The following is a 26,596-nucleotide window of genomic DNA, read 5'->3' as shown; positions in this document are numbered from 1 at the left end:
GCTGAAAATGCTGAGGACTGCACTGCAGTATTCAAGGAGAGTAATCTTGGCTCTAGCCTGGTGCACTCTGGCTAGCAGACCCAGCCATGCCTGCCATCAAAGGTGCTCTACACACCCCTCAGACGAGCATCACACGCACTTGGGAAGCAGGAAGAAAGCAAAAAGCTTCAGGGACGCATATTATTACAAGCAGGCCGATTTCCCAAGATGGTAACTCTTTTTAAGACTGTTTATAGTGAGCATTTTAAGCTAGGCATTCTCAGCGTCACAGAAGGATGGTGTTTATGCTCCATGTTTCACGCACAATGATTTCTGCTGAAACACCACTGTTTATCTCTGGTTCCCCAGCAATGTCATCTGATGTAATTTAAATCTCCCCTATTTCCCGGGGTGGGAAGCAGAGGTAATGTCTGTATTATGCTACCCTGTGGCACAGATGACTTGTTGTTTCTTTCATTTGCTTGTTAATGGCAATCAAGACGTGGTTCAGTTTTAAAAGCAGAAGTGTTATTTCAGATCATTTTCAGCCATGTTAAAATGTATGTCTGAGCTGTAATGACGTCTAGCTGTGCTCAGGCTGCTTCTTATAGGGCTCTTAGCTACCATGCCTGTTACAGTATGCAAAGTGAGGCAGAAATGAGAAGAGAAATGCTTTGACACTCCTTATCTCAGATGACAGTTTCACTCGGTAAAGGCAGAACAGATACTGCCATGGACAGAGTATGGACTGTGTGGGTGGAATTTAACTACCTTAATACAGATGTTTAAGACCATTTTAGACACCCCAAGGTATCCAAGACTTCTTTGCAAGGCTGATAAATTTGACTCACAACCCACAGAAGACTTGCAGCTGGAGGCCGGGCGAGGTATCCTAGGGCAGTTAAAATGGTACTACACACTTCTGGCACCCAAATCCCATTTGATGACTCTCAGACTTGCTTAGGGACCAATTTTAAAGCACTTTGTGTCAAGAGAAGCCCACTGGCATATACTGCAATGCAACCTGTCCAAACAGAGCTCTGTTACGTGACAAAAGAGATGGCAACTTGAGACACCTGTCTCCTTTGCGAACTCTTCTCCCTCTCTTACCCTAGCTAATGATGTCAAACCCAACATAATCACAGAATGATTGAGATCAGAAGGGACCTCTGGAGATCACCTGGTCCAATCCCTCCTGTTCTGGTAAGGTCACCTAGAGTCAGTTGCCCAGGACTGCATCCAGACAGCTTTTAAACATCTCCAAGGAGGAAGATGTCACAACCTCCCTAGGAGACCCAAGACAGTACTTGGTCACTCTCACAGTAAAAAAGTGTTTCCTAATGTGCAGATGGTTTGAACCTCCTGTGTTTCAGTTTTTTGCCCACTGCCTCTTGTCCTGCCACTAGGTAGCACTGAAAAGAGTCTGTCTCCATTTTCTTTGCACCCTTCCTTCCCTCCCTTCTATATACTGATGAGATCCCCCATCAGTCTTCTTTTCTCCAGGCTAAACAGTGCCTGTTCTTTTAGCCTTTTATCATAGGACAGATGCTCCAGTTCCTTCATCACCCAGATCATTAATGAAGATGCTGAACAGGACCAGACCCAGTCTGGTCCCTGGGGTACACCGCAAGTTACTGACCTCCATTTAGACATCATACCAGCAATCACAATCCTCTGGCCCAGGCTGTTAGCCAGTTTTCAGTCCCCCTCACTGTCTGCTCAACCAGCCCATACTTCATTAGCTTTTCTATGAGGATCTCACAGGAGACAGTGTTGAATTACTGAAGTCTAGGTAAAGAATATCCACTGTTCTCTCATCTACCCATCCAGTCATTTCATCATAGAAAGTTATCTAGTTAGTCAAGCATGACTTCCTCTTGGTGAATTCATGCTGATGACTTTCTTGTACTTCACGTGCCTAGAAATGGTGCCCAGGATTAGTCACTGTACCACTTTCCTGGGGATTGAGTTGATGCTGACTGACCCGTAGTTCCCTGGGTCCTGCTTCTTGCCCCTCTTTGAAATAGGAGCGATATTTGCCATGTTGCCGACCAGCACAAGTGAGAGTCAAGCATCTCATGAAGCACTTACCCTGATAGTGAACGTCCTTCCTCCAACTCTGTTTCGGGCCTCAAGAACCACCACGCTGACCCCAGACTCAGACAGCAATTTGGCAGCAGACAAACCTACCAGAAAAAGAGGAAGTGTTTTAAAGCAAGTGGCAGCAATCAGCCACATTAACGGTCAAAAATGGAACCAAAGCTTCAAAGTCAGAGATTTCAATACTGTTCTCACAAATTCCTGAGAGAAATCAGAAATGTATCATGGTGTCTTATCACAGAAATCATGTGGCTGCTGCTTAGTTGCAATTATAACTATTTGTCTCCATAAACAGCATTCACGGACTGAAGTTTCCTCCTTCAGGTTAGCATTTTGACATTTTAAAAACAGAATTATTAAGGGACACACATCTTATTCTTAATTTGTGCAGCATATAGGAAGGTAGAAACCAGCTTGTGGGGCTTGCAGTACTAAAGTGATAGAAGTGATAATACACTAAATAGGCATCTTTCAGTAAAGTAGGCTTCCAACTTCTCTCATTCATCAACTCTCCACTCTATTGCTATCTGTTGTCCTCATTCACATACAGAAAGAAAGCCTGCTTCACTATCAAGATTCATTTTAAACAAGGGTTTGACCATGGCAATCAAACAGGCTGTATGTAGATACTTTATAAAAGGAATTATGGTAACAGCAAAAATCATCTAATTATGGAACTTTGTGAGGGAGGCACTAGAAACAACTGAAAATTCAATTGGACAGGAGTTCTCCTTGCTTTTGACAAATGCAAGCTGAAATTGTAAAAAGCAATCACGAGTTTGTGAAATCAGATTATCCCATTGCCCTGCAGGCCAATTTGGCACTGAGGCATTATTTCTTTGGAGTTGTTTCCCCTCCTTAAGTATATGAAAGCCAGCCTTATTGATCAGAACTTCCAAGATACCCTGCAGGAAGGAATAATAATATTATATTCATGTTTATTGTACTACCTCAAAATGTAATTAAAAACAACCATTTCGGAGCCTACAGAGAATGCACGTCTGAAAAGACCAGAGGAGAGGAACTGTTCTGAGCAGCATTAAGTACACTCATTTGTTCTGAGAACAATACAGAATCACCCATAAGCTTCCGTGCATGTAAGCTTTTAATGGGGAAGTGGAACACCATTCACTGGAAACCAGAACTGAGGAAGTTCAATACCCATCTAAAAATAATTTTACATCCTTGCATCATATTATTTAGATTGCTGCTGGAGCAGAAGTATACTTAATTCTTCTATCTATTTAATATTCTGTTTTTTGTTGTTGTGTTGGTTTTTTTTTTATTTGTTTGTTTGTGTTTTCTTTTTTTAATGCAAACCATTTGTCAATGAAGCAAACATCTTATAATTTGATCTAATTTCTTTCAGTAATTTTTGATTATTTTTTTTTCTACATGGAAGTCTACGGACATTTTACAATTTTTTTATAATAAATTCTTCAGTCCTTTCAGTGATTATGTTCTCTTTGTCCGCAACACAAACATAAAAGACATGAGTCTAGAATGTTGCAAACACAAACTACTGTATTTTCTTAATCTTCTTTTACTTGAGGAAAAATGATTTTTCAAAATATATAGTGGGTTTTGTCACAAAAAAGTGGATTTCCTACATGTATAAAATAAAAGCCTTAATTTCTCTATTCTATGTAAATACCACTGGGCACTCCAGCATGAGTGGGTAATTCTTTCGTAAGAAAGTTTACTGTAGATATACAAGTTTTGAAAAAATGCACAGTGCATTCGTGTGTTACCCTATAGAACACAAAACAGCAAAAATCTGGCCTAGGTGTGAAAAAAAAAATTGCAAATCCTCATTGTCTAAGACTATATTTCATGCAGTATATGGTATCTATATTCAAGCCACGGTTGTTTAGGAAGAATAACAGTTGCAATGGACTTGATTGGAAATGGAGCTTATTACGAGTTTATGGCTTAATTATACAATACATCCAAATAAAGAAGGACTTCTAAAGGATGAAGAACACATTGTAACATGACTGAGGTTCTCTAACCTGTTTGCTTTTTAAACTGTACCTCCTGCATTATAGCCTTACAAGTTTTTAGTTCCATTATTGTTAACCCAAGTGCCACCATAGATAGTGGTCCCCCCAAAAAAAAGGCTTCAGAGCTACACAGACTGGGAAATGGCAAGAGATACATTTAGACAGCGATGGCTTACTGGCAACTGGGAGAGAGTCCAACTCAGAAATAAAAACATGGCAAAATATGTTGCTGAAAAATATTATTACTACATGTTTCTTTGTTTAAAGCATGGAAACGTGTTTCTTTTAAAATGAAGGGCTAGCAACAACACCTACACATGGAGTAGCTCTATGTAACTGTCTGTCAAACCCAGCTTTTCAGCTCCATTCTGGTGTGACCAAAGTGCACCAGATACAGGGGCTTCCACAGGTATATCTTAAGCATCCCACAGGTCATGAAGCCTACATGCTTTTGATACACAATTAACCTCCAAATAGATGGCATAGTTTGCCTTTATCTTCTCCATAACTTGAATTTTCAAGACTTTTGTTGCTGTTCCAGTACCCTCTACAGGACCGGATGCCAGAGAGAAAACATTTATTTGTTTGATCAATGGGGTGATAATGAGAGACAGGAAGGAATGAGATCCTCTCCTTTCCAGTCCCTTGCCCTGTCCCTGCCTGCTCAGCTCCCCTCAGGCCACATGGAGCTAGCCTCCCACCTCCCCTACTTACCCAGAGGGCATCACACATCTTCCAGGAGCTGTCAAGGCGGAAGGCAGGACCTTCATACTATAAGGACCTCCTGTAATGAGAGCGCTAGTCTAAAACAATAGCCTTCCAGAGCACGTTGGCTCTGATACCAGCCATAATGTCCTAGGATATTCATAAAATCATAGAACACCAGGTTGGAAGGGACCACAAGAATCATCTGGTCCAACCTTTCTTGGCAAAAGCACAATCTGGACAAGATGGCCCAGCACCCTGTCCAGTGGAGTCTCAAAAGTGTCTGATGTTGGGGAATCCATCACTTCCCTGGGGAGATTATTCCAATGGCTGATTGTTCTCAGAGTGAAAAATTTCTCTCTTGTGTCTAATCGGAATCTCTCCAGGAACAACTTATACCCATTGCCCCTTGTCTTTTCAGTGTGACTCCTTGTAAAAAGGGAGTCCCCATCTTCTTTGTAGTTACCCCTTAAATACTGGAAATTGGTGATGAGGTCTCCCCTAAGCTTTCTTTTCTCAAGGCTGATATTGGGGATATCCACCAAGACCTGCGAGCATGCCATACAGGGCCAAATCCAGTACTGGGCTGTGATGTCTCAGGCCACAGACAAGCCTCATGCCAGGTATTTCAAAGGCACCTGTGTAGTCCTGTATGACTGCAGCACAGACATGTCTATTACAGCTGAAGCTTCTGTTGTGCCCCATTGCTTCCTCCACCTCCTCCAAGTGTAGCCTAGAGATAAAGCTGCAAATCATCGCAAATCACCGGCCATGCTCTTTCCAGATATTACTCTAATTCTAAGAATTAGAAATAGATTACTTGCCTCAGAAAGATGAAAGGAGACTGCCAAAACCATGCCTCATTTGAAGTATCTGGCTGTAGAAATTCACTTGTTATTAGATGAGAATAAATAACGCAAGATGACTTATACATCCACCACAAGGGTTTCTATGGCAATCTCACACCAAGCTCCCACCTGTCTGAAGGCACCATGCAGGAGAGCTCTGTCCCTATTGATTTTGCAGCACTATGAAGGACTCAGAATTACTGCTGCTACAGATGATACTACTGCTGCTTTCATTTCAGAAAATTGTCATAATCCTATCAAGCAAAGTAGTTTCAAGTGCATCAAAACACTGGATATACAGCTAAAAAAAAAAAAAAAAAAAAAAAAGAAACTAAGATGGATTTATGCCAACCTGCAGACAACCAGACATAGACCATGGCTGAAACAGAGACGCTGAACAATACTGAATTTTGTATGTAGTCTAATGGAAAATACGACAAAGCATGTCTCAACCTCATAGGAGAAAAATGTTCAACTCTACAGATATTGCACAAGGCTGGGACTTAAGAGACCTGAGCTCAGTTCCCAATTGAGATCCATAATGAGGGAAATATTGCCCTATTTTTAAGGAAGCCTTTATCAGATTAGTGTTTACAAGAGTAATTCCAAGTTGCCTCAATACTGGGATTACAAGAATGGTTACAGAATGGCTAGGGTTGGAAGGGGCCTCTGGAGATTATCTAGTCCAACCTGCCTGATAAGGCAGGTTCACCTAGAGCAGATCACACAGGAATGTGTCCAGATGGGTTTTGAATGTCTCCAGAGAAGGAGACTCCACAACCTCTCTTGGGCAGCCTGTTCCAGTGCTCTGGCATCCTCAAGGTAAAGAAGTTTTTCCTCATGTTCAGATGGAACCTCCTGTGCTTCAGTCTGTGCCTGTTGCCCCTCATCCTATTGTTGGGCACCACTGAAAGCAGTCTGGTCCCATCCTCTTGACATTCGGTCCTTGAGATATTTATAAACATTGATGAGATCCCCTTTAAACCTTCTCTTCCCCAGGCTGAACAGACCCAATTCCCTCAGTCTTATAAGAAAGGTGCTCTAGGCCCCTAATAATCTTCGTAGCCTCCTGCTGGACTCCTTCCAGTAATTCCTTGTCCTTCTTAAACTGGGGAACTCAGAACTGAGCACAGGACTCCAGATGCAGCCTCACCAGGACAGAGTAGAGGAGGAGGATAACCTCCCTCAACCTGCTGGTCTCACTCTTCTTAATGCACCACGGGACACCGTTGTCCTTCTTGGCCACAAGGGCACATTGTTGACTCAAGGTCAATCTGCTGACACTCAGAACTCCCAAGTCCTTTTCTGCAGAGCTGCTTTCCAGAAGGTCCACTCCTGACCTGTACTGGTGCCTGGGGTTATTCCTTCCCAGGTACAGACCCTTCACTTGCCCTTGTTAAACTTCATCAGGTTCTTCTCTGCCCAGTCCTCCAGCCTGTCCAGGTCTCACTGAATGGCAGCACAGCCTTCTGCTGTGTTGGCCCTTCCTCTCAGTTTGGTATCATCAGCAAACCTGCTGAGGGTGCACTCAGTCACTTCATTCAGGTCCTTGATGAATAGGTTGAACAAGACTGGACCTAACGCTGACCCTGGGGAACCCCACTAACTACAGGCCTCCAGTCAGACTCTTCACCATTGATCACAACCCTCTGAGCTCTGTCATCCCACCAGTTCATGATCCATCTCACAGTACATTCATCCAGCCCGCACTTCCTGAGCTTGCCTATGAGGATGTTGTGAGAGACGGTGTCAAAAGCCTTGCTGAAGTCAAGGTGGACAACTGCCACTGCTCTCCCCTCGTCTACCCAGCCAGTCATACATCATAGAACGCAATCAGGTTGGTCAAACATGATTTCCCCTTGGTGAACCCATGCTGACTACTCCTGATAAACTCCTTTTCCTCCACATGCTTGAAGATGATGTCCAGAATGAGCTGCTCCATGACCTTTCCAGGGATGGAGGTCAGGCTGAAAGTGTGATAGTAAGTCTATAGTAATAGTATAGTGATTCTACTTTTCAAAATCTAGGCTCTGTAAATCCAGTACATCAAACAGATTAACTGACACACCATGACTGGAAGCAAAAATCACCAGCATCTTTCCCATGATGTATGCTGAGCATCTCCCAAACATGCCAGGGCAGTATCCATACAGGGTAATGAAGGGCAGTGAAGGAGAGTGATGATATTCTGACACCATTAACCGTTTAACCCTTCAAACTGAGGCCACTACATATGTATTATATTAAGCACACGAAAACAAAGGCAGAGAAAATTACCTGTTACTACTGAAAAGGTAACTGTCTGCTGGTTTTCTGCTGGTTTTCTAGCTACATTGCTTGCGTACTTGCTAGCTTCTTTGACAAAGTGCATTTGCCTTTTATGCACCCACCATCGGGCTGAAAGTTTACCAAAACCAAATTACTACATTCCTTTGTAAAATCCTTGCTAATCCACCGTACTGTACATGGAGTGGGAGAATTACCTTGTGTGAGAAACTACTAACCCATTATTGCACTGTTCTAGTAAGCTTTAACATAAGGAAAAAACCATCTTTCTGGAAAAGTGCTACATTTTTCTAATCTTAGCAGGGGAATACTTTTTAAACTTTTTTTTTTTTTTGCATAATACATCAGTAAAGTGAGACAATTGTCGATATATCCTCATTAAAGTTCCACTGCAACAGCATGCTAATGCTGCAATTAATTTTACTGCTTCCCTGATGGAAGACTTAACTTTTTCCAAACGCAATTGAGTAATTAAATCTGGCAATGGTCACCTTTGAATCAGCTCTCATTATTCACCTAGAAGTCTGTTTGCCAAGTAAACATGAACCTGTCAATAAGAGACACAAAACATTTCTACTGTGACTGTAGGGCAAAATCTCCTCACTTCTTTCTTCTCTTTCTCCCCCACCCTCGATTTTCTTTCATTGGCATTTTTGTACACATGATAGTACTTAAATAAATTTAAAAATGTAGTTAAAATGTATTGAGTTACATCAAACCGACCAGAGAAATCACTAATGGGCAACAACATATAGAAGACTGAGAATTAAAGAACTGTTTTCCTTCACAGACTAAAGATTTGAAGCCTTAAAAATGCCACAGAAAATGAAAAAACTTATTGATTAAATTACAGCCCCTTAAATTTGCACAAAACAGCAGGAATATACACTGCGGATCACAAGTCTACATTCATTTCTTCTTCAGTGTTGCCTAATACCAAAACATTGCTAACTTTCTGTTTATCAGAAACTGCATTTTATCTTTCCATATGTTCTTTCTCAATCCTTGTTTTAGAATACTTGATAACGGGGATGAGGTTGCATTTATCTATTTCATAATTTCCAGGTAAATATTTTCCATTTCTTTTTTGTAAATTCTTCCCCCCGCCCCCATCAAAAATAATCCAGTTGATTCACCAGAGATTTCAAACAAAAGAGAATAAATATTTTCTATTACAGAGTACATTGTCCAACCGAGATGAAGCCACTCTAACTGCTTTCAATGGCACTACTGTCTAAACACTTTCAACAGACGCAAGCCTTGTTCTGAAGGGTACAAAGACAGATTCTCATGGACAATGTTAACAGAAACACAGTGGGCAGGAAGAAGGAATTGTATCCCGAGGCTGAATCTACTTCTCCGTACACACCCACTGTGATTTTCAAGCCCGGAGCCCATTGCAGTAAACAATGCTTCCCCAGAATAACTCTGTCCTCCTCCCCCCAAAACAAAGGCAGAAAAAGGTTAACTAGTATAAGCACACAGTTAGAAATGGAGCATCTTCCTTCCCCTTACATATTAAAATAAGTATCACCAGTTAAAATTATGATGTTTTGATACTTTCTACTTTATGGGAACATCCAAGGTAATTATGCCCATTTTCTAACTGTTGATATCTGTTTTGGTCAGTATGCAGAATAAATTCTTGGCAGTTAATTGGTGATCTTCAGCTAAATACATATGTGAAAAAATGTTGCTGCAAAACTGAACAACATCGTTACCACAAATATGAAGAACATCAGCACTGGTATTCCTGGGAAAGACATAATACCTGTCCCATTCCTGGTTTTGTTACGCTAGAATATTTAGAGATCTGTCCTAACTACTTGGCTATTTCTTTCGCTAGCTGTAGAAAATAACACTCTTAAAACTACAGACCTACCAAGCTAATACTCTTTCCTACCTTTCAACACCTTTCACTTAAGCCTGAGGCATGGTGCAACATCTGTTCCTCAAGGATAAACCATAGGTTTACAGTACTCTCTTAGGAGCTCTGAATTTGCTAACCTATAAATCATGCTAGTGTACGCTGTGGTTTTGTCAGAAACAAACCTGACACATTCTTCACTCAGGAGCAGAACCAGCTGTGACTCTACAGGTTACCCCCTGGGTTAGACAATGTTTTTAAATGATGCATCTACCATAGAAAACCACATGAAGAATATGATGAAAGATGAAGAAAATAATAATATTTCTACATCTGGTTGTATAATGAACACATCACAACCATATTTTGGCCAAAACAAAACATCTAGCACTGAGCATAATGCAAAGGAGTGTCTTAACCAAAATCCATGCCCCACATCATAAGGTTTTGCATGTTTAGGAGCAAAACATCAGAACACATGATGCAGAAGATGGCAAATGAAAATTCGTATTTCTGCTTATTCGTGAGTATTGTACATATCATCTATTACATTTTATATAGGGGTCTGAATGTTTTGTTCCTGCTGTAAACTATTCTCATAATGGCAGTCAGCTTGCAAGCAGTATATGGGGAACTGAGAGATCTGTGAAACATTTATATTTATTTCTGCATCCAAAAAAAACGGCTTATAGGAATTTCTGGTATCAAGTGACAATATTATCGCCAATTATCAGCTTTCCTCTTGGATCTAGAAAGAAACGGAAGAAATGGGGTAGCCGGAGCCCAGCACAGGGCAGATGCAAAGAGATGAACACAGGATACATTTTAGGAACCAGCTATGACATTCCTACAGGTCAAATTCTGGGTAAATTTAGAAGTAACACTAGAAAAAAAATCTACTGAAAACTATTCTAGATTTACAAAGGTGGGACTGATTATATCTTCTACCAGTAACTGTGTATTTGACAGTTTATCTGACACTACCACCCACCAGCAGCTTGGCATGCTGTCATAACAAACAGAGCAGTATATAACATAAGTCGTGGTGCCATTATAGCAGGCAAGGAAAATCTGCATTTCGTCATCATTTGGTCTTTCACTCAGAGACTACAGCCAATGCGTAGGTAGCTCGAGTGGTGGAGCTGTCAATCACACACCATGGAGCAGGAGATGCCAACGCATAGTGCTCTTCTATGAAGAGGAGAAAAAAAAAAGCCTTAATAGTATAGCATATGTTTTGTTTCAATATAAAGACTAATTACTACTATTTTTACAACCCAGATTCTCCTACAATTTGTGGCACTTTGATCCCTCCACAAGTGCAACAGAAAACAGTGCTGTTTTCTGTACGTGGCTGGCAAATCTAAGTGTCTATTTTGTTGAGTCATGAGATCTCCCTGTTTTGAGCTAAGAACAAACGTGGTTTCATTTGGAAATAAGAACTATCCGTGTCAAAGAACGATAATCTTCAGTGCAAGTTTCAATTATGGCTGTGTTTCCCTTGTGTCTTCTGTTTGTAACATGATGTGCTGAAATTTCTTCCAAAAGATACTTGCATGCAAGTTCTCTTGGACTTGCCTGCTTCTGGACATACTTCTTATCTGACGTGTCTCTGATTTGCGTTACTCAGACAAACGTTTTAAATTCCCCATGCCATCTTTTGATAAACTGGGCTTCCAGTGTCCAAAATTCATGTGTAAGGTGAGGCTGGCATACGGATGTACCCTAAGATTCAAGTTGAAAAAGTTGGGGTGTTTTGCTTACATTCTTTTTTTTTTTATTTTTTTGCCAACTTTTGAACTACTTAAGCTTGAATTTTCAGAGTGTGTTTTTCAGGCTGACTCTTTTTTTTTCTGGAAAATCTTAGTCAAAATTGGCTGGCTATTTCTAACCCTTCACGAAACAAACATTCTTCTTTGATTTTGAAAACCGTTGGCTTTTTTTTTTTTTCTCCTATTTTGGAAGTTCTAGCAGCAACTTGCAATTTGGCAAGGAGGTAGCCTTTGAGTCAACACAGCACATTTTGTTATCCATGTGAAAATATGCCCCAATAAGGTCAGTTAGAAAGTTTTGAGGAATTACAGGTTCTAGGTAAGCAGTAGCCATTTTCTAGCTCTCAAAAGCTGAAATATCTGAGGTTTCTGACAAAACTCTTCAAGCACTTAGTGCTGCCTGGTTGTTAATGAACAGTTCACAAGGACTGACAGAGCATCCCAGACCTCCTTACAACTCATGTCTTGCCTCAGAGCAAGCTGGTATGCCCTATCCTAGGGCTACGGAGCCAAAATCCGAATTTCCCCGTAATTATGGTCTTAGCTTGGGGAACGGATAACAGAGCTGGGATGGGGATGATGTGTCAAAAATAGGGCGGTAACTTCCTGCATAAAAGGGACAACTTCTGTAAACTGTTAATACAGTAGTTAGTCCACATAGAGGATGACAATCTCCTAGTCCTCAACTAATGTAGCCCCTTAACCCAAGCATCAGAGGACTGTCTGATGGGATGTTACGTTTACAGTCCTTCCAACTGATCAGACAAGCATCCATGGCACATCACATGCTGTCAGCTTATTGTGTTTAACAAACATGCACAAGAAAACAAATGCAGAAGAAAAAGATCAAAATCAATTTAAGCCAGAACACCCTCTTCATTTCGGTAGAAAACCCCTATAAATAGAAAATGGGAGCAATATTCAGGGCATACAAACGAGAACCCCCCGTGGCTATAGGGAAAGTCTTTAACTTCAGGCATCAGTTTATCTAATATGTTTGAGTATAAAATGTTATAATTAATATTAACTGTGTTATAGGGGACACTATCCATTAAGAATGATACAAACATGTGCCTGGGGCCTTTCCTGGCCACCATTCACATTTTTTAACATGCACGCCCATGTAAAAAGAGGAATCTAGCCCAAGCTCTGCAGCTCCCTTTCTGTAGGGGTCCAAACGCACTTGCTGATGCCATCTGGACCGTTTCAACATGATTCCATGGGGTACAGCAGACAAATCTCAGCAGTAGAGGCCACAAGAGCCAAGTTCATCTTGCAAGAACTTCCCTGCTGTGAAGCACTCTTTGCAGAAGGTCCCTTGATTCCTACGTTGCCGCTTCCTACAGGCAGAGTGGGTTCTGTGTCCCTGTGAAGGGCCACGTACAGACGCATGGGTACAGACAGCAGGAGCATGAGCAAGACCTGTGCCTTGGGCTGTACAGAGTGGCTCTCAAGACCATACTTCACATTAAGGAATAGATATCTCCAGAGATGCCAATCAGGATTTGAGCTTCATTTTCCAAATCTTGTACAAATATTTTTAAAAGCCACAATCTCACTGCTGGGAAGTCTGCAATACAACAAGTAGCATGCTTACACCTGAAATACATTTCATGTATTCCTAGTAAAGAACCAGTTTATCCCAAAGTTTCTCACCCTCTCCCGCAAGTATCAGGTAATGAGTTTTTAAGATATGGTAAAATGAGACAAGACAGTAATCTTATCAGATGAGGCAATTTCAAATATATCTTCAGATACAAAAGCAGCAGCAAGTCAAGACTGGAGTCAGAGACATGTAGAAGGAGAAACCCTGTCCATACTGGAGCGTGTTTTACTATTTATCTCACCAGAACCAAAAGTGTAGATGCAGATTATTTCTTTTAAGACCAGAAAGCAGCCCTGTCTTGCAGCCTCTTACAGAACTGAGGTGTAGCTATATTTGTACAGGAAGAACAGCGATAGGGAAGCTGTGTGAAAAGCAAAACAAACTAAGAGCTGATAGGAATTACAAAGACGGATTAATTACGAAATAAAGCATTAATTGTCCATTTTTCAAAGGCTGCTTTCTTAAAATGATGTCTGTTCTAACTCGTAATAGGCAAAGACCAATTTCTATGCCACTAGTATGACATAAGGGTTTCCACAACAAGAAAAATGTTCCTGTACCCCAAGAGCGCTGTGACATGTTTATTTGTCTTCCTAATGCCACTGACAAATTTTCTGGGAGTGTAAAGCCTTGAAATTTCCTGTTTGGCTCCATTTCAGACCCCACACCAGGCTTTAGTCCAAGGTGTAAGTGTTCTGAAGTATGCTACTGATTCTTGCACCAGTGAGGCAAGATATTACTTAGAATTGCGCAATGCATTTTCCAAAACACTGCCAGAGGTTGGAAAGACGGAGGAGCAAGGTATCCTAAAAGGAGGAAGAGTTTCCCAAGATCCCTAATAACCATGTTAAGATCAGGTTGCCAGGAGCTGCCCACAGTATGGGTGGTAATTCCCTAAGGGCACTCTGTGTATTACAAGAACCTTAAAGACAAAGACCAAATGCTTGTGTTAGCAGGAAAACACCCAGGCAGCTGGTAAACCAAAAAGCAAGAAATCTGGGTCCGAAATCTTTCTTTCTGTTCAGCAATACTACAGATTATTTACAGAATTACCTTATCACAAATAATTATTTAAACAATTATTTTTCTCTTAGCAAATGAAATAATGCAATTAAGTAAACAATTTGCTGGTTTGTGCATTAATAGACTGCAGATTAAAGGACACCTTCTCAGTCCTAATAAAAACTAATTTTAGCTATAGCAATAATGGCTGTAGTATCACTGAAGTCACGCAGTCACATAACTCATCTTTCCTGAATCACTAATGAAGTAAACACTCCCTGAAAAGTGAAATCTGGCCAAAGCTGCTAAGACAGTGTTTATCTGATGGACAAACGAAACACAGAATTTCTCCAACATACCAGCATTCTCATCCTAGGTACCATCAGGTTCCATTAGAATAATTACTTAATTTTTAAGGACAACAATCCGAAACCACAATGCACTTGCTAATGTTAAAAGAGATCTGAATCTGAATAGCATTTTGTAAAGTACTTTTCCAAGTCTGTTGCATTAGGAGAATTTGGCTGTCTATGGAATACAGTTCTTCTCACAGTAACAAAACCCAACGTGTTTTTGCAGATATTCCCAGATGACTTTCTGCAGTATTTATCAAAAGAATACAAGCACCAGCACTGCAAGATCAACCTAAAACCCCACAATTTGAAAACATCATATTTCCTGTGATGCAGAAATCCCAGCCTGTATCCCTGCATTCTCCTACACCTGTGGAAAATTATAAAGTCAGTTTTCCTATGAATTCTCTTCAGATGAGCACGAAGTACTCATCAACACAAAAAGATACGTCCTAAAATATCGACATCGATATTTCTTCCCCCCCCCCCCCCTTTTTTTTTTCCCAGTTTATCTGAAGCCCCCGAAGACCATCGCCCAACGCCAGCTGTGAGAACAAGCCACCCCTAGACCCGCCGCTTCCAGCCCCCGGGCTGCTCGGCCGGGAGCACCCGTGTCCCCCCGCCGTCCCCGCCCGCAGGACGGGCTCCGGGACCGCTCCCGGGGTGATGACCCCAGAACGGCCGTCGGATGCGCGGTGGCCGCACCGCTCTCCCCCGGACCCACCTGAGATGCCGCCCCCAACCACGACCACGTCGTACTTCTCGGCCATGGCGCTGCCGCCGTCCTGGTCGCTCACTCCCTCCCGCGGCGCCGGCGGCTCCAGCTCCAGCCTCGGCCCGGCTCTGTGGGGCGGACAGCGCCGCGCCGTCCCGCCCGCCCCGGACCCGCCCCTGGGCGGGTCCCCCACAACCTCCACCAATGGTTACCACCTAAGGGATCTTTCCCAGCCACGCCCCTCCAGTCCTCGCCCTCCCGCCCGGTTCGGGCTTTCGGGCGGGGCCCGTCCCGACGGGGCGGTGCGGGTGGCGGGAGAGCGGGAGGGTGGCTGGGGTCGCTGGGGGAAAGCAGCTGCCCCACGCTGCCTCTGGGTAAATTTTGTGCCTGGGCCCGGCTCAGTACCGGCTGGGTTTCGCACCAGCCTGTCCCCGGTGCTCCAGGAGGGCTGGAGGCAGACGGATGACAGTGACTGCTTCAGGCTTTGTCAGCCCGCACTCTCTAAAACCTTTTCATTTACTAAAATTTCCAGCGGTGAGTGTGGGAGGGGAGAATATCCATGGAGCTGCAGTGTCCCATGTTGCAGCAGTGTACAAGCTTCACCTTGTACTATGATCGAATAGCACTTGGTCTGTGAACTGGGGAATGAAAGGTTAATCTTTGCATGAAAGTAGCTTCCCAAAGACTGAAATAACAACTGGTTGCCAAAATACCGATTTTGTTTGCACTTCTACTATTGCTGCTCAGAAATACATGGTGGTTGTGATTTTTTCATGCACTTTACAGCTTGTACAATTTTTATTTCCAAAGGGTAAATGTCATCTCTGTGAAGCTAAGGAGAAAAAATAGAGATCCTGTCCATCCCCTGCCAAGTAAGCACAGAAGACCTTTACAGTTCACACAATTACAGAAAATCCTAATGCCACTTCATGTTAAATATTGATATAAGTTCTGAGAGATGCCCAATTCTGCAATCATATACCATGCCTGGATATGACCAAAGAATTGAATGAGAGTGCAATACTACATAGTCAGTGTCCTCAGAAATGCCTTGGCTTTCTTACAGTGGAAAAAAATAGGACTTTTGGGTTGTACCAAATAAGCAAGATATGGACCTATTCAAGTGGGTCCAGAGGAGTGCCACAAAAATGACCAGAGAGATGAAACACATCTCCTATGATGAAAGGCTGAGAAAGTTAGGGTTATTCAGCCTGAAGAAGTCTCCAGGGAGACCTTATTGAGGCCTTTCAGTACTTAAAGTGGTCTTATAAGAAAGATGGGAACAGACTTTTTAGCAGGACCTGTTACAGTAGGACAAGGGGTAAAAGTTTTAAAGTAAAAGAGGGGAGATTCAGACTAGATATAAGGAATTATTTTTTTTTTTACTAAAAGGGTGGTGAAACACTGGCACAGGTTGCACAGACTCCCATCCCTGGAGACATTCCAGGCTAGGCTGGATGGGGCTCTGAGCAACCTGATCTAGTTGAAGATGTCCCTGCTCATGGCAGGAAGGTTGGACTAGATGAAGTGTGAAAGTCCCTTCCAACCCAAACTATTCTATGATTCTATGATAACAGTGACTGAAGGCAGAAACATCTATGAAATCATCAGGCTTCTCTATGAGAGACAGAATAAAGGATCTTCTTCCAAAATAGGTGCTTTAGAAAGTGAAGTAGATGTACAGTGCTAATTAACTTTGTTGCATTAGCTGCAGACATGCAATAGCAGGTGCAAATAAGAAGAACAAGAAGATGCCTGCTGCTCTGAGAAATCATCTACTGACACAGAAGTTTATTATTGCTGGGATCGCTGCTGCTCGCATACCAGAGTAAAGTGAGCAAGAGGGGAAAGTCTGAGACTGAGAGTGATACGTATTCTGAAATGGGAAATGCAGTGCATCAATAGCCATTTGTGCTTGTTGGGGAAAAAAAGTCTTTGCTTCTTGAGCTCTCACAGCTCTACTGGCCCCAGTGAGCAGGTCACAGGGAATCTGACAAATAAAGTTTCTCCAAGCTGTAACTTCCTCATAATCTAGAAGCCAAATTCAGAGGAAAACAACAGGAACATTCTTTGTGATAAGAACAGGAAGTGTGTGTGTATCTAGATAACTTGCTGATAGATAAACTTGCCAAAAATTCTCTAGTGCTAAAAAGAAGCTGCAGCAGGCTTGTTAAAAAGCAATGGAGAATGAAGTGGTTTTACCTGGAGCAGTTCTAACAATGAGAGATGACATCAAAGTGTGAATTGTACACATCGTGCTTGCCTCAACCCTTGGAGTAAAGACTGAAAAACTACCTAAGGGGCTACCAAGGATTATCTCGGGCATCATCAGCCTCCAGACATAGCAATGGCTGGCAGAACTGTGTAACTGCTAACTCCTTAGCATCTCTGTGATACAAATAAGAGACGTTGGAATAATTCTGCCTCAACTCATATAGATCTGCAGACATCTAGCATCTGGGGGGGGGGTAGGGTAGGTCAGGGGGAGGGGAAAAGAGCAGATGCTGAAGCCTTGCCTGAAAACAATGGGATTGAACCCAATGGGAGATGATCAAGCAGATCTTGTCAACATCACAGCTTAGCCCATCAGGGTTTGCTGAGGACTTGCTGAAAAATACAAGAGTAGGAAAGGGAACAGGTGACGTGTCATATGGAGAGTGATCCTTCTTTCAGAAATGTTATGAACACATTTTCAAAGAGAAATTTGGAATGTGCTCAGAAATTAGCAGAAAATAAAGGGATTGCAAACTTTACAGTAAAGGCAATTCTATTCCAAACACATAAAATTTTATTTGGAAAGACATTAATTTTTGCTCAGAGAATTGAATAATAAAGAATTGCTTGCCAATGCACCCTATTCCTTATACACTATAACAAACCTTCTCAGGTGATTTCATCAGTAGTCACAGTTATGTGTTATTTTGCATCTGCTCTGTACCTCAAATGATGAGTAAAATCAGTCATAATTGTGATGGAAGACAGAGATGGTTTGCATTCTTTCCTGATTTTCCTGTTACTTTATTTTGCCAATGCATCCGAAAATTGGAACACAAACAGCGAGAAAATCTTTGGCATTAGAATAAAATGTTTTTGTCAAAATAAAAAACATTATCTATCATACATTCATATGTAGAGTATAATTTTTTAGCTCTTTATTTTTTTCATTAATGTCTTTTGACAGGTAAATAGAGAGAACCTAAGTGCTCTAGGGCAAGAATGCATTATCACTAGAAGATTCATTGTCCTTATTAAGATCATAATTAACCACCTCTGAAGTCGTGTAATTCTTGTATCTTAATGATATCAACAGAGCTTATCTGAAATATCCTAGAACATGTAATTTTAAGAGTTACTGCCTGCTGAAATATCTGCCATCAACTCATCATCTGTGTTGATTAGCACTCTACTCTGCAGGCACAAAGATGAGCTCTCCAGAGAGTATCGGAGCCTTTTGCTAAGCTTGGTTCACATAAATTTACATTCACAAACATTTTAATTTTGGTAATTATATGGTTAGTGCTCTGCATTACATCAAGCTGAAATATTAAAAACTTTGAAAAATAACCCAAACTCTTTCAAACTTCAGACTCAGTGGTTCTTTTGGGAGCCCCTTTGTTGGACAACAGCATGCATGGTAATGAAGTAACTTCAAGTCTCAGCTGTAGGTGTTACTGTATTTTCTAAGGACAATTTTCTACTTTGGTACATTATCTTAGACTACCTTAAGCTAGATTTGGTGTCTTCAATTAATTTACAGTGTTAGTAATGCTTACATAGTTGTTGATATTTTTTCCCCAAGGACTTTATCTATAAGGGAAATTATAAAAGGCAATGTAGCACATATATACACACAATATTGTACACCATGAGTAGCAAATATAATAAAAAAAAATAATATTCAATAAAAGGTTTCAAGTTTGAGAGCGCTTTCCTCCGAAATGCACAAAATCCAAACAACCAACCCCAGATCAAAGTCTCTCCAAGGGTTTTATGAAAGTGGAAAGAGAGAAAACACATATTCCCAAACAGCAAGGAAGGGGCAGTCCAGCTTCCTGCCCACAAGAGGTCCAGCAAATCCATCCTAGGCAATGTTCATACAAACTGTCTGTCTCTCTCTGGTCCTTCAAATAGGTAGTCATTTAGGTCGACTGAAATGGCCCCAGTAGGGAATTTGTAAAGACACTGTGCTTCAGGTCGGTAAAAAACAGCCTGCTTTTTTAGAACAGGCTTCACTGGTATAAAAAAAATGCTTGTATACATGGTTTTATTCATCACTGTTTATTTTTACTGGTATGTTTAAAATTATAGCAACTGTGTGCTTCCTGGCTAGCTATATTTCACGCACCGTGCTGAACTCTAATCAATGAATAAATACCTTGAAGCAAATTATCATCACTCATGGTTATTAATATTGGATTAGTTCATTTTACCTTACAATCACAACCAGGACATCTTCTGGATTACAAACTCAGGCAATAAAAATTCAGTGTTTTTCTGCTCCTTTACTTGTGTTTCCCATTCTTTCAATTACTGAGCATCCAACAGAGCTCCTGGTGTGGTGTCCATTCTGAATACAAGATGGGAGCAGCGGGACACAGAGAGGCACACGGGGAGTGGTTTGCTCTGAGCTGGTTCCCATCACTTGGAGAGTTTCTGCCCTTCAGCAACCCATTGGCACTATACCCACTGTATAGCTTTTCGTGCCCTGCACCATTCCAGAGACCTTGGTCCCCTCCACAGTGCAGGATGCACAAGGCATCACTCACGTCACTGCACTGCATTTGGGGACCCAGAAAATTTCAGTGGGAATGGGGTAGATAGGCAGCTACATGTAAGGAGTTTTCTTAAAGCCATGAGGAAAAAGTCAACTACTATGACCTTAATGTGCCCAGGTGAATCTACAAAAACAATATAAGTTGGCGAATGACCTATTAGAGAGCAGTGTATGGGAAAGGGACCTGGGGATCCTGGTGGACAGCAGGATGGCCATGAGCCAGCACTGTGCCCTTGTGGCCAAGAAGGCCAATGGCATCCTTGGGTGTATTAGAAGTGGGGTGCTTAGTAGGTCGAGAGAGGTTCTCCTACCCCTCTACTTGCCCCCGGTGAGACCACATCTGGAATATTGTATCCATTTCTGGGCCCCTCAGTTCAAGAAGGACAGGGAACTGCTGGAGAGAGTCCAGCGCAGGGCAACAAAGATGATGAAGGGAGTGGAGCATCTCTCTTATGAGGAAAGGCAGAGGGAACTGGGTCTCTTTAGCTTGGAGGAGACTGAGAGGTGACTTCATTGATGTTTATAAATATATAAAGGGTGAGTGTCAGGAGGATGGAGCCAGGCTCTTCTCGGTGACAACCAATGGTAGGACAAGGGGCAATGGATTCAAACTGGAACACAAGAGGTTCCACTTAGATTTGAGAAGAAACTTCTTCTCAGTAAGGGTGACAGAGCACTGGAACAGGCTGCCCAGGGGGGTTGTGGAGTCTCCTTCTCTGGAGACATTCAAAACCCACCTGGACACCTTCTTGTGTAGCCTCATCTGGGTGTTCTTGCTCTGGCAGAGGGATTGGACTAGATGATCTTTTGAGGTCCCTTCCAATCCGTAACATTCTGTGATATTTTAAGCATTTATCCAAATTTCAAAGTGCTCCTCTACAACTGGGAATAGAAAAACAGAATACAAGCTGAGACTTATGCCCTAAAGGGCAATACCCTCCACTACACACAATGAAGTTTTCTATTTCACCAGAGAAGCCTGTTACATACTCACTGAATTAAGTCTCTCTACTTCAGGCCACCAAAAGACAATTCAACTTCACAGAAATATGGAATAAAATTTTAAGTATTTTTAGCCACCAAAGATTTAGGTAAATATTTTCTGTGTGCTAAGATACTATCAATAATTTTATTTTGTAAAATATTTCCAACTCTTAATTTCATTTTATAACACAACATACCTAGGCGTGTGGGGTGTAAAAATTAGAACATAGTTTGGGAAGGAAACTGAATTATCTCATTTAAAAAAAGTGTAAAGTAACATCCCTGCATGAATGTGTGGTCTGACTATAATCATTATTGATCTTTCAACAGCATCAAACTCTCCTCTTTGTATAAGTTTCAAAATTGTCAAATATGTTTATATGAAGTAGATCTTGAAAATTTGAACATCATATTAATAAGCACTGGGCAGGCTTCATCAATGGGTGAAATAAAGCCCAAACTTCCATGTACCAGAAGAACTCAGTTATGTGTCCAGGCAGCTCTTGCAGAATGAGATAGTTGTTTGGTACAGCCATAGGCAGAGTGAAGAGAGTTTGTGTCCTGTTATTAAAAGGCACATACATAGTGCTATGATGAAGTGCAATAAGCCCATTTTTTTCTCAGGACCCAGCCTTTCTCAGGACCCATAAACAGCTTTTCAGAAAGAAAGTCAGGTTTTTTAAAAATATCTTTATAATTTCATAGCTAGTTAAGTTCCACTACAGCACCAGTAGATTCCAGACAAACTCTTGATAAACATCTTCTGGGGGTCACAAAATATTGTGTGTTTTTTTGGTTTGTTTTGTTTATTTTTTTCATAAGGTGTGAAAGCAACATTATTTCAGATATATGACTCATGCTAACAAAATAGATGGAAGCAACTCAAAGTTAGTATGTGTCACTAAAAAAATTAGGCTGGTAATTAATTTTTAATCTCTTTAGCTCACTAGCCTTTGTCTTTAATTGCATCCATTAGTTTGACAGCCAGTGTTAAGACAAACATGAAGTCTTTTCCTTTCTCTCTAATTTATCCTCATGACTCATTTGCCTATAAAGGGAGTTCATTCTAGTAACTATGAGATAAAATATGTTCACTGACTGTAGTAATAAGGATTTTAAAAATGTGTATATGTCTTTGTTTGCTTTCAAATAAAAGAAGCCTTGAAATGATTTCAACAAGCTTAGATTAAATAAATCCTCCTGGATGCTTAGTTCTACTAACACTTTCATCTCTAATATAAGCTTCAATATGAAGTCAGTAGGTGGGAGAGACTGCAAGGAAGGTCTAGAAGAAGGGTTCCAGCTACTGTTCAAAGCTCTGAAGCTCCTTCCTCCCATCTTCATAGGGGCAGACCTCATTAGGCAACACATGTGATGCTTTCCTTGCACAACAGGAGGAGCAAGCTGAAGGCGAAGTGGCCATACAAGCAGTTCAGAGCATAGGGTCGTGTTCAAAAGGAGTTGTCCAAATAGCTGCCAGTGGGAGATTTCTGCAAGAGTTTTGGCCAAAAAGCAAGCACAGCCCCCAGGCAGGCATGTAGGTTATGGCAAGGAGCAGCCATGGCAGAGCAGCCTTTGCCTCTGGACACAAGGAGATTTTTCGGAGTCTCCCTTCTCAGACTCAGCTCCTCAACAACTTTAACACTCAGTTTAGTACAGTCGGTTTAACACTCAGTCTGTACATTTTAGGTCTCTGGCTCCATCACTGTGTAACAGACTTACACTACTGTATTTCTGAGGGCATATTACATTCACTTAATTCCATTAGTAGTTTAGTAGCTTCTGCTGATTTGCCTAGACTCACTTTTCAGGCTTCAGACACCACATGAGTGCAAGAGCCTTCTGGACTTTGGAGGGTAGAGTGTTGGTATTGTACTATGTATACTCCAGATAGTGGACAGGATTTTATGTGAAAAACTGAACTTTGCTCGTGTTCTTTAAAGCACGTGAAACAGAATTATACGGTGCAGTGTCATTGCTTTTATCAAGTTTTCTATGTGTCCTTCACCACCATCACACTGTAAGATAATTTTTATGCATTGGGCTTTACAATGCACTTTCAGTGATATTAAAAAAAATGTTCCTTTAATTATCAGCTCCATAGAAAAATGACTTGTATATAGCTCATGGATTGCTGGTATCATTTGAGATTAGTTCAAAGCTTGTATGAGAGATAACAACAATGTGAACATGATAGTACATTTGGAGAACAAGAACTGGTTATAGATAACGAACGCTGGCTGCAACTTGAACAGCATTTTAGGAGCAGAGCAGTCATTATAGGAATATGGGGAGATCAGTGCAGATCATTACTGGATGCAGTGAAATATCACAGGAGTACAATAAGATTTGCTCTGAGAGTAAGAGCGAGCCTGGTGGAAACGCCAGCCAGAATAAAGAATCCAGTTAGAGCCATTGAACTCCAGACTTCAATACTACAACAAAAAACATTAAAAATCTTTGCTAAAAGTACATTAGAGAGATTTGTCATGCCCTCTCACTGTATATCAGGTAAAACAGTATTGGAAACCTATAGCAAGCATCCAAAAAGAAAAAAAATCTGTTCTCCTCTGCAAATCCTGTATGGGATATAGACAGCTGAAGCCAAGTAGACAGCTTCGTCTCTCCTCTAGATTAATGATGACCTCACTGAACACCTAAAACCCCCAGCACCCCTCCCGAGAAGAAAATTTACTGCAGAGTTTTTGGAGCTTAACAGCCCTTTCTGCCAGCACTCCTCTCCCTGTGCAGTGAGCCCAGGCACTTGGCAGTTGGACCCAGCTGACTGAAATCAGTCACACAGACACCTTTCCCCATCTCTGTTAGGTAGGTGAACTGAGAAGGACAGAAAGTCTCATTTCCAAGATGTTATTTGTGTTTTTCTTGAAAATTCTTGACTAGAAGTTACCTTGCAGATTCAGCAGTCTTTCTAGTGTAACTCAAGGAATCACATTTTTGTTTTGAGTAAATAACATTAATTGTGTGTTTTCCATTTTGCAAATCCTCACAAAGAATCTCAGATCCTGGAACAGTTTTAAGCTTCTAAGCAATGATTTTGGGTGTTAAAACAAACCCTGGAAATAACATCGTGCTCATTCCGAAGACTGATTGAGGGATACGAGTATTCTTTTCCCTTGCACAATTACTCAAATTCAGATCATACATTATTTGAAATTGGCCGAAGCAATGAACTAGCACATTTTGTAGTTAAGAACTGTGAATAACTTAGTTAAAGTTAAAATAATTTGAATTGTTAGTAATTTTTTTTTGACCTCTGGAGTAACTATATGCTCTCAGCAGTATTTATGATAGTCATTATTGCTTATCTGGTGATAAAACGTGTTCTAGAATACTATTGGTTATTTCTGCTTCATGCAACTTAGTAACATATTAAACTTTTTGACTGCTTCAGAGAAAAAAAAATCTTAATGTTGCTCTAGATTAAAAAACAAAAACAAACATAACCAAACCAACCAACCAACCAACAAAAACACACACCCCCAAAAAACCAAACCAAACCAAACCAAACCAAAACACCACAAAAACCCCTGAAAACCTGAAGTTAATTTCTGGTCAAGGTAAGTCTGTCAATGTGCTTGCAGTAAAGGAAAAAAGCCTGACTGTACCGTGTGATGCACCATCTTGCATGGTTTCTCAGAGCTCTGCTTAGCAGCTGACACTGCCAGCTTCAAAAAGAGAGTCCCAGGAGGCAAAAGGAAGTGCATGGCCACAAGTACCCTCTTGATCAACAAATAGGTGTGCAGCCCTGCTGCATTCAACTGTACAGAGCAAGCAATATGAGTCTGCGAGGCCTCACAGAGTTATATATGATATAGGCATAGAAAAACAATCAAAGTTCAATTTGTAGCGTCAGGGCAACAGAGAGGAAGGACAGGAAAATTGTTCTCAAATGTGAGTTGCTTGCTGCTTGCCTCGGTGGTGCTGATTTACTGAGAGCCAAAATGCCAAGCACAGATGTAAGTGTAATTTACAGCAGCAGGAGGCAGGTATATTTATATTCTGCTTCATGCCTTTGGCACATGCTACAAGTGCAGTGCAGTACTAGTAGTGCCAGTGCCGGTGCCTGGCCAGGGTGGCAAAGTCCTTGCTGTCACTGTATGACCAGACCATGAAGCTGTGCATCCATCCATACAGTTGGAAATGAGGGGTGCAGCATCAGACAGCTTTGTGGGTACGTTGTGCTCCTGAGTCATGAGAAAAATGCATTGTCTATTGTCTCCTTTCTTAATGAATCTATAGGGCAGTCAGTGCAATTTTCTAAATATTTTGGGATATTTCTTAAGTAACCATAAAAGTGGTTTTCAATCCTGTGAGCAGTGTTATGAGAAATAGGCATCATTACAAGTTCAGTCTTCATTTTAGATCTCTGAAAAGAGGACTGAGGGAAACCACACATGGGAGTGTACATTTGCTTTTTGGAAAACACACATGGGAGTGTACATTTACTTTTTGTTCACAGAAAGAAGAACCACCCAATGCTAGTCTGGACAGGCATTGGCATGGCTCCATCAGTGGTGTCCACCAGGGCTATTTCTCATAGTGAAAGCTTATGCCCACCAGTGTAGGTAGCCAGTGTCAGGGCAGGCAGCAGTGGCAGGGCACCGCACCATCAGTCCAGGGTGATATGACACCTACGCCAGGATTTGGAAGTGGAGACATCTGGCCAGGAGGGTGATTGACAGTACCTTCACTTGTGCATTTGCAAGGCATTGAACGGGGACTGGAAGAAAGATGATGCCTCCAAAGACCAATTTCTGACCCTTCTCAGGAAGCTTGTCAGTCCTCCACATGTTGCAGAATCTGAGGGTGACAACATAGGCTGAAGTGTCCAGCCAAGCCAGGAAGTGCAAGCACCATTAGCAAGGCAGTCTGAGTGTAGATCTCCCTTTGTGTTTCTCTGTATCCTAATTTCCCTTTCTGGGCTTTTTCTCTTGGCTACATGACAAAGCCACCTGAGACCAGTTCCTGCAGATTCACCAGCCTCTAGTAATTTGGGGTGCACACAATGGAACCAATGCAATGCTGCAGCATAAAGGCTATTTCTGTGTATCAACTGTGCCATGCTTAAGTAAGTATATATCTTGTTTGGTGCTTTTTGGATTTTGACTTCTGGCAGGTTTTAGTTTTACTATCTTGAATGAGATACAGCTATCGAAATGAGCCTATAGCAATGAACAATTTGGTGATTTGGTGTGATTGCTCTTCGTGTGAAAGTACACTTGCTGAACTGTGGAAATATCCTATATATGAGGTTTTATATCTGCCTGAACTTGTTATCTGCAGAACATTTTGTGTTTGCAGGTGTTGAAGGTTACAAAGTGGTGAATCACTGAGTCTTTTGAAAAGGAGAATTCTACCTCCTCTGAAATTTGACTGGCTTTCAAATATATTTCTAAGGAGATAATACCCAGTCATTTTTTTTTTTTTTCCTGAGAAAACATATATGTGATGAGGAAATGACTATTGACAGGAGATTCTTGAAAAGAGAAGGAATAAACAAAATTACCATAAAGAATTAGATTTGCAGTTCCTGTGTATTTGTCAGCTAGGACATGGGTATTAGTGTGAACTACTCCCAAAA

At 41.4% G+C, this 26,596-nt stretch overlaps 1 protein-coding gene across 1 annotated transcript in view; it reads right to left on the bottom strand.

Annotated features, from left to right (window-relative positions):
• LOC308040256 (amine oxidase [flavin-containing] A-like) overlaps nucleotides 1-15,291 on the bottom strand; it is a gene marked incomplete at both ends in the record, with an annotated part of 39,966 nt that extends 24,675 nt beyond the window's left edge. The window contains 2 exons of the mRNA XM_080344161.1: nucleotides 2,071-2,165; nucleotides 15,246-15,291. Of these exons, the coding sequence (XP_080200287.1) occupies nucleotides 2,071-2,165; nucleotides 15,246-15,291 (141 nt within the window). The remainder of the gene's footprint in view (nucleotides 1-2,070; nucleotides 2,166-15,245) is intronic.
• Between the last annotated feature and the right edge of the window lie 11,305 nt (nucleotides 15,292-26,596).

The sequence above is a fragment of the Nesoenas mayeri genome (genome assembly GCF_963082525.1).
Source record: "Nesoenas mayeri genome assembly, chromosome: 1".
Classification (NCBI taxonomy): domain Eukaryota; kingdom Metazoa; phylum Chordata; class Aves; order Columbiformes; family Columbidae; genus Nesoenas; species Nesoenas mayeri.
Note: the sequence above shows the minus strand (reverse complement) of the source record. Positions and strands in the feature narration are given on the sequence as shown.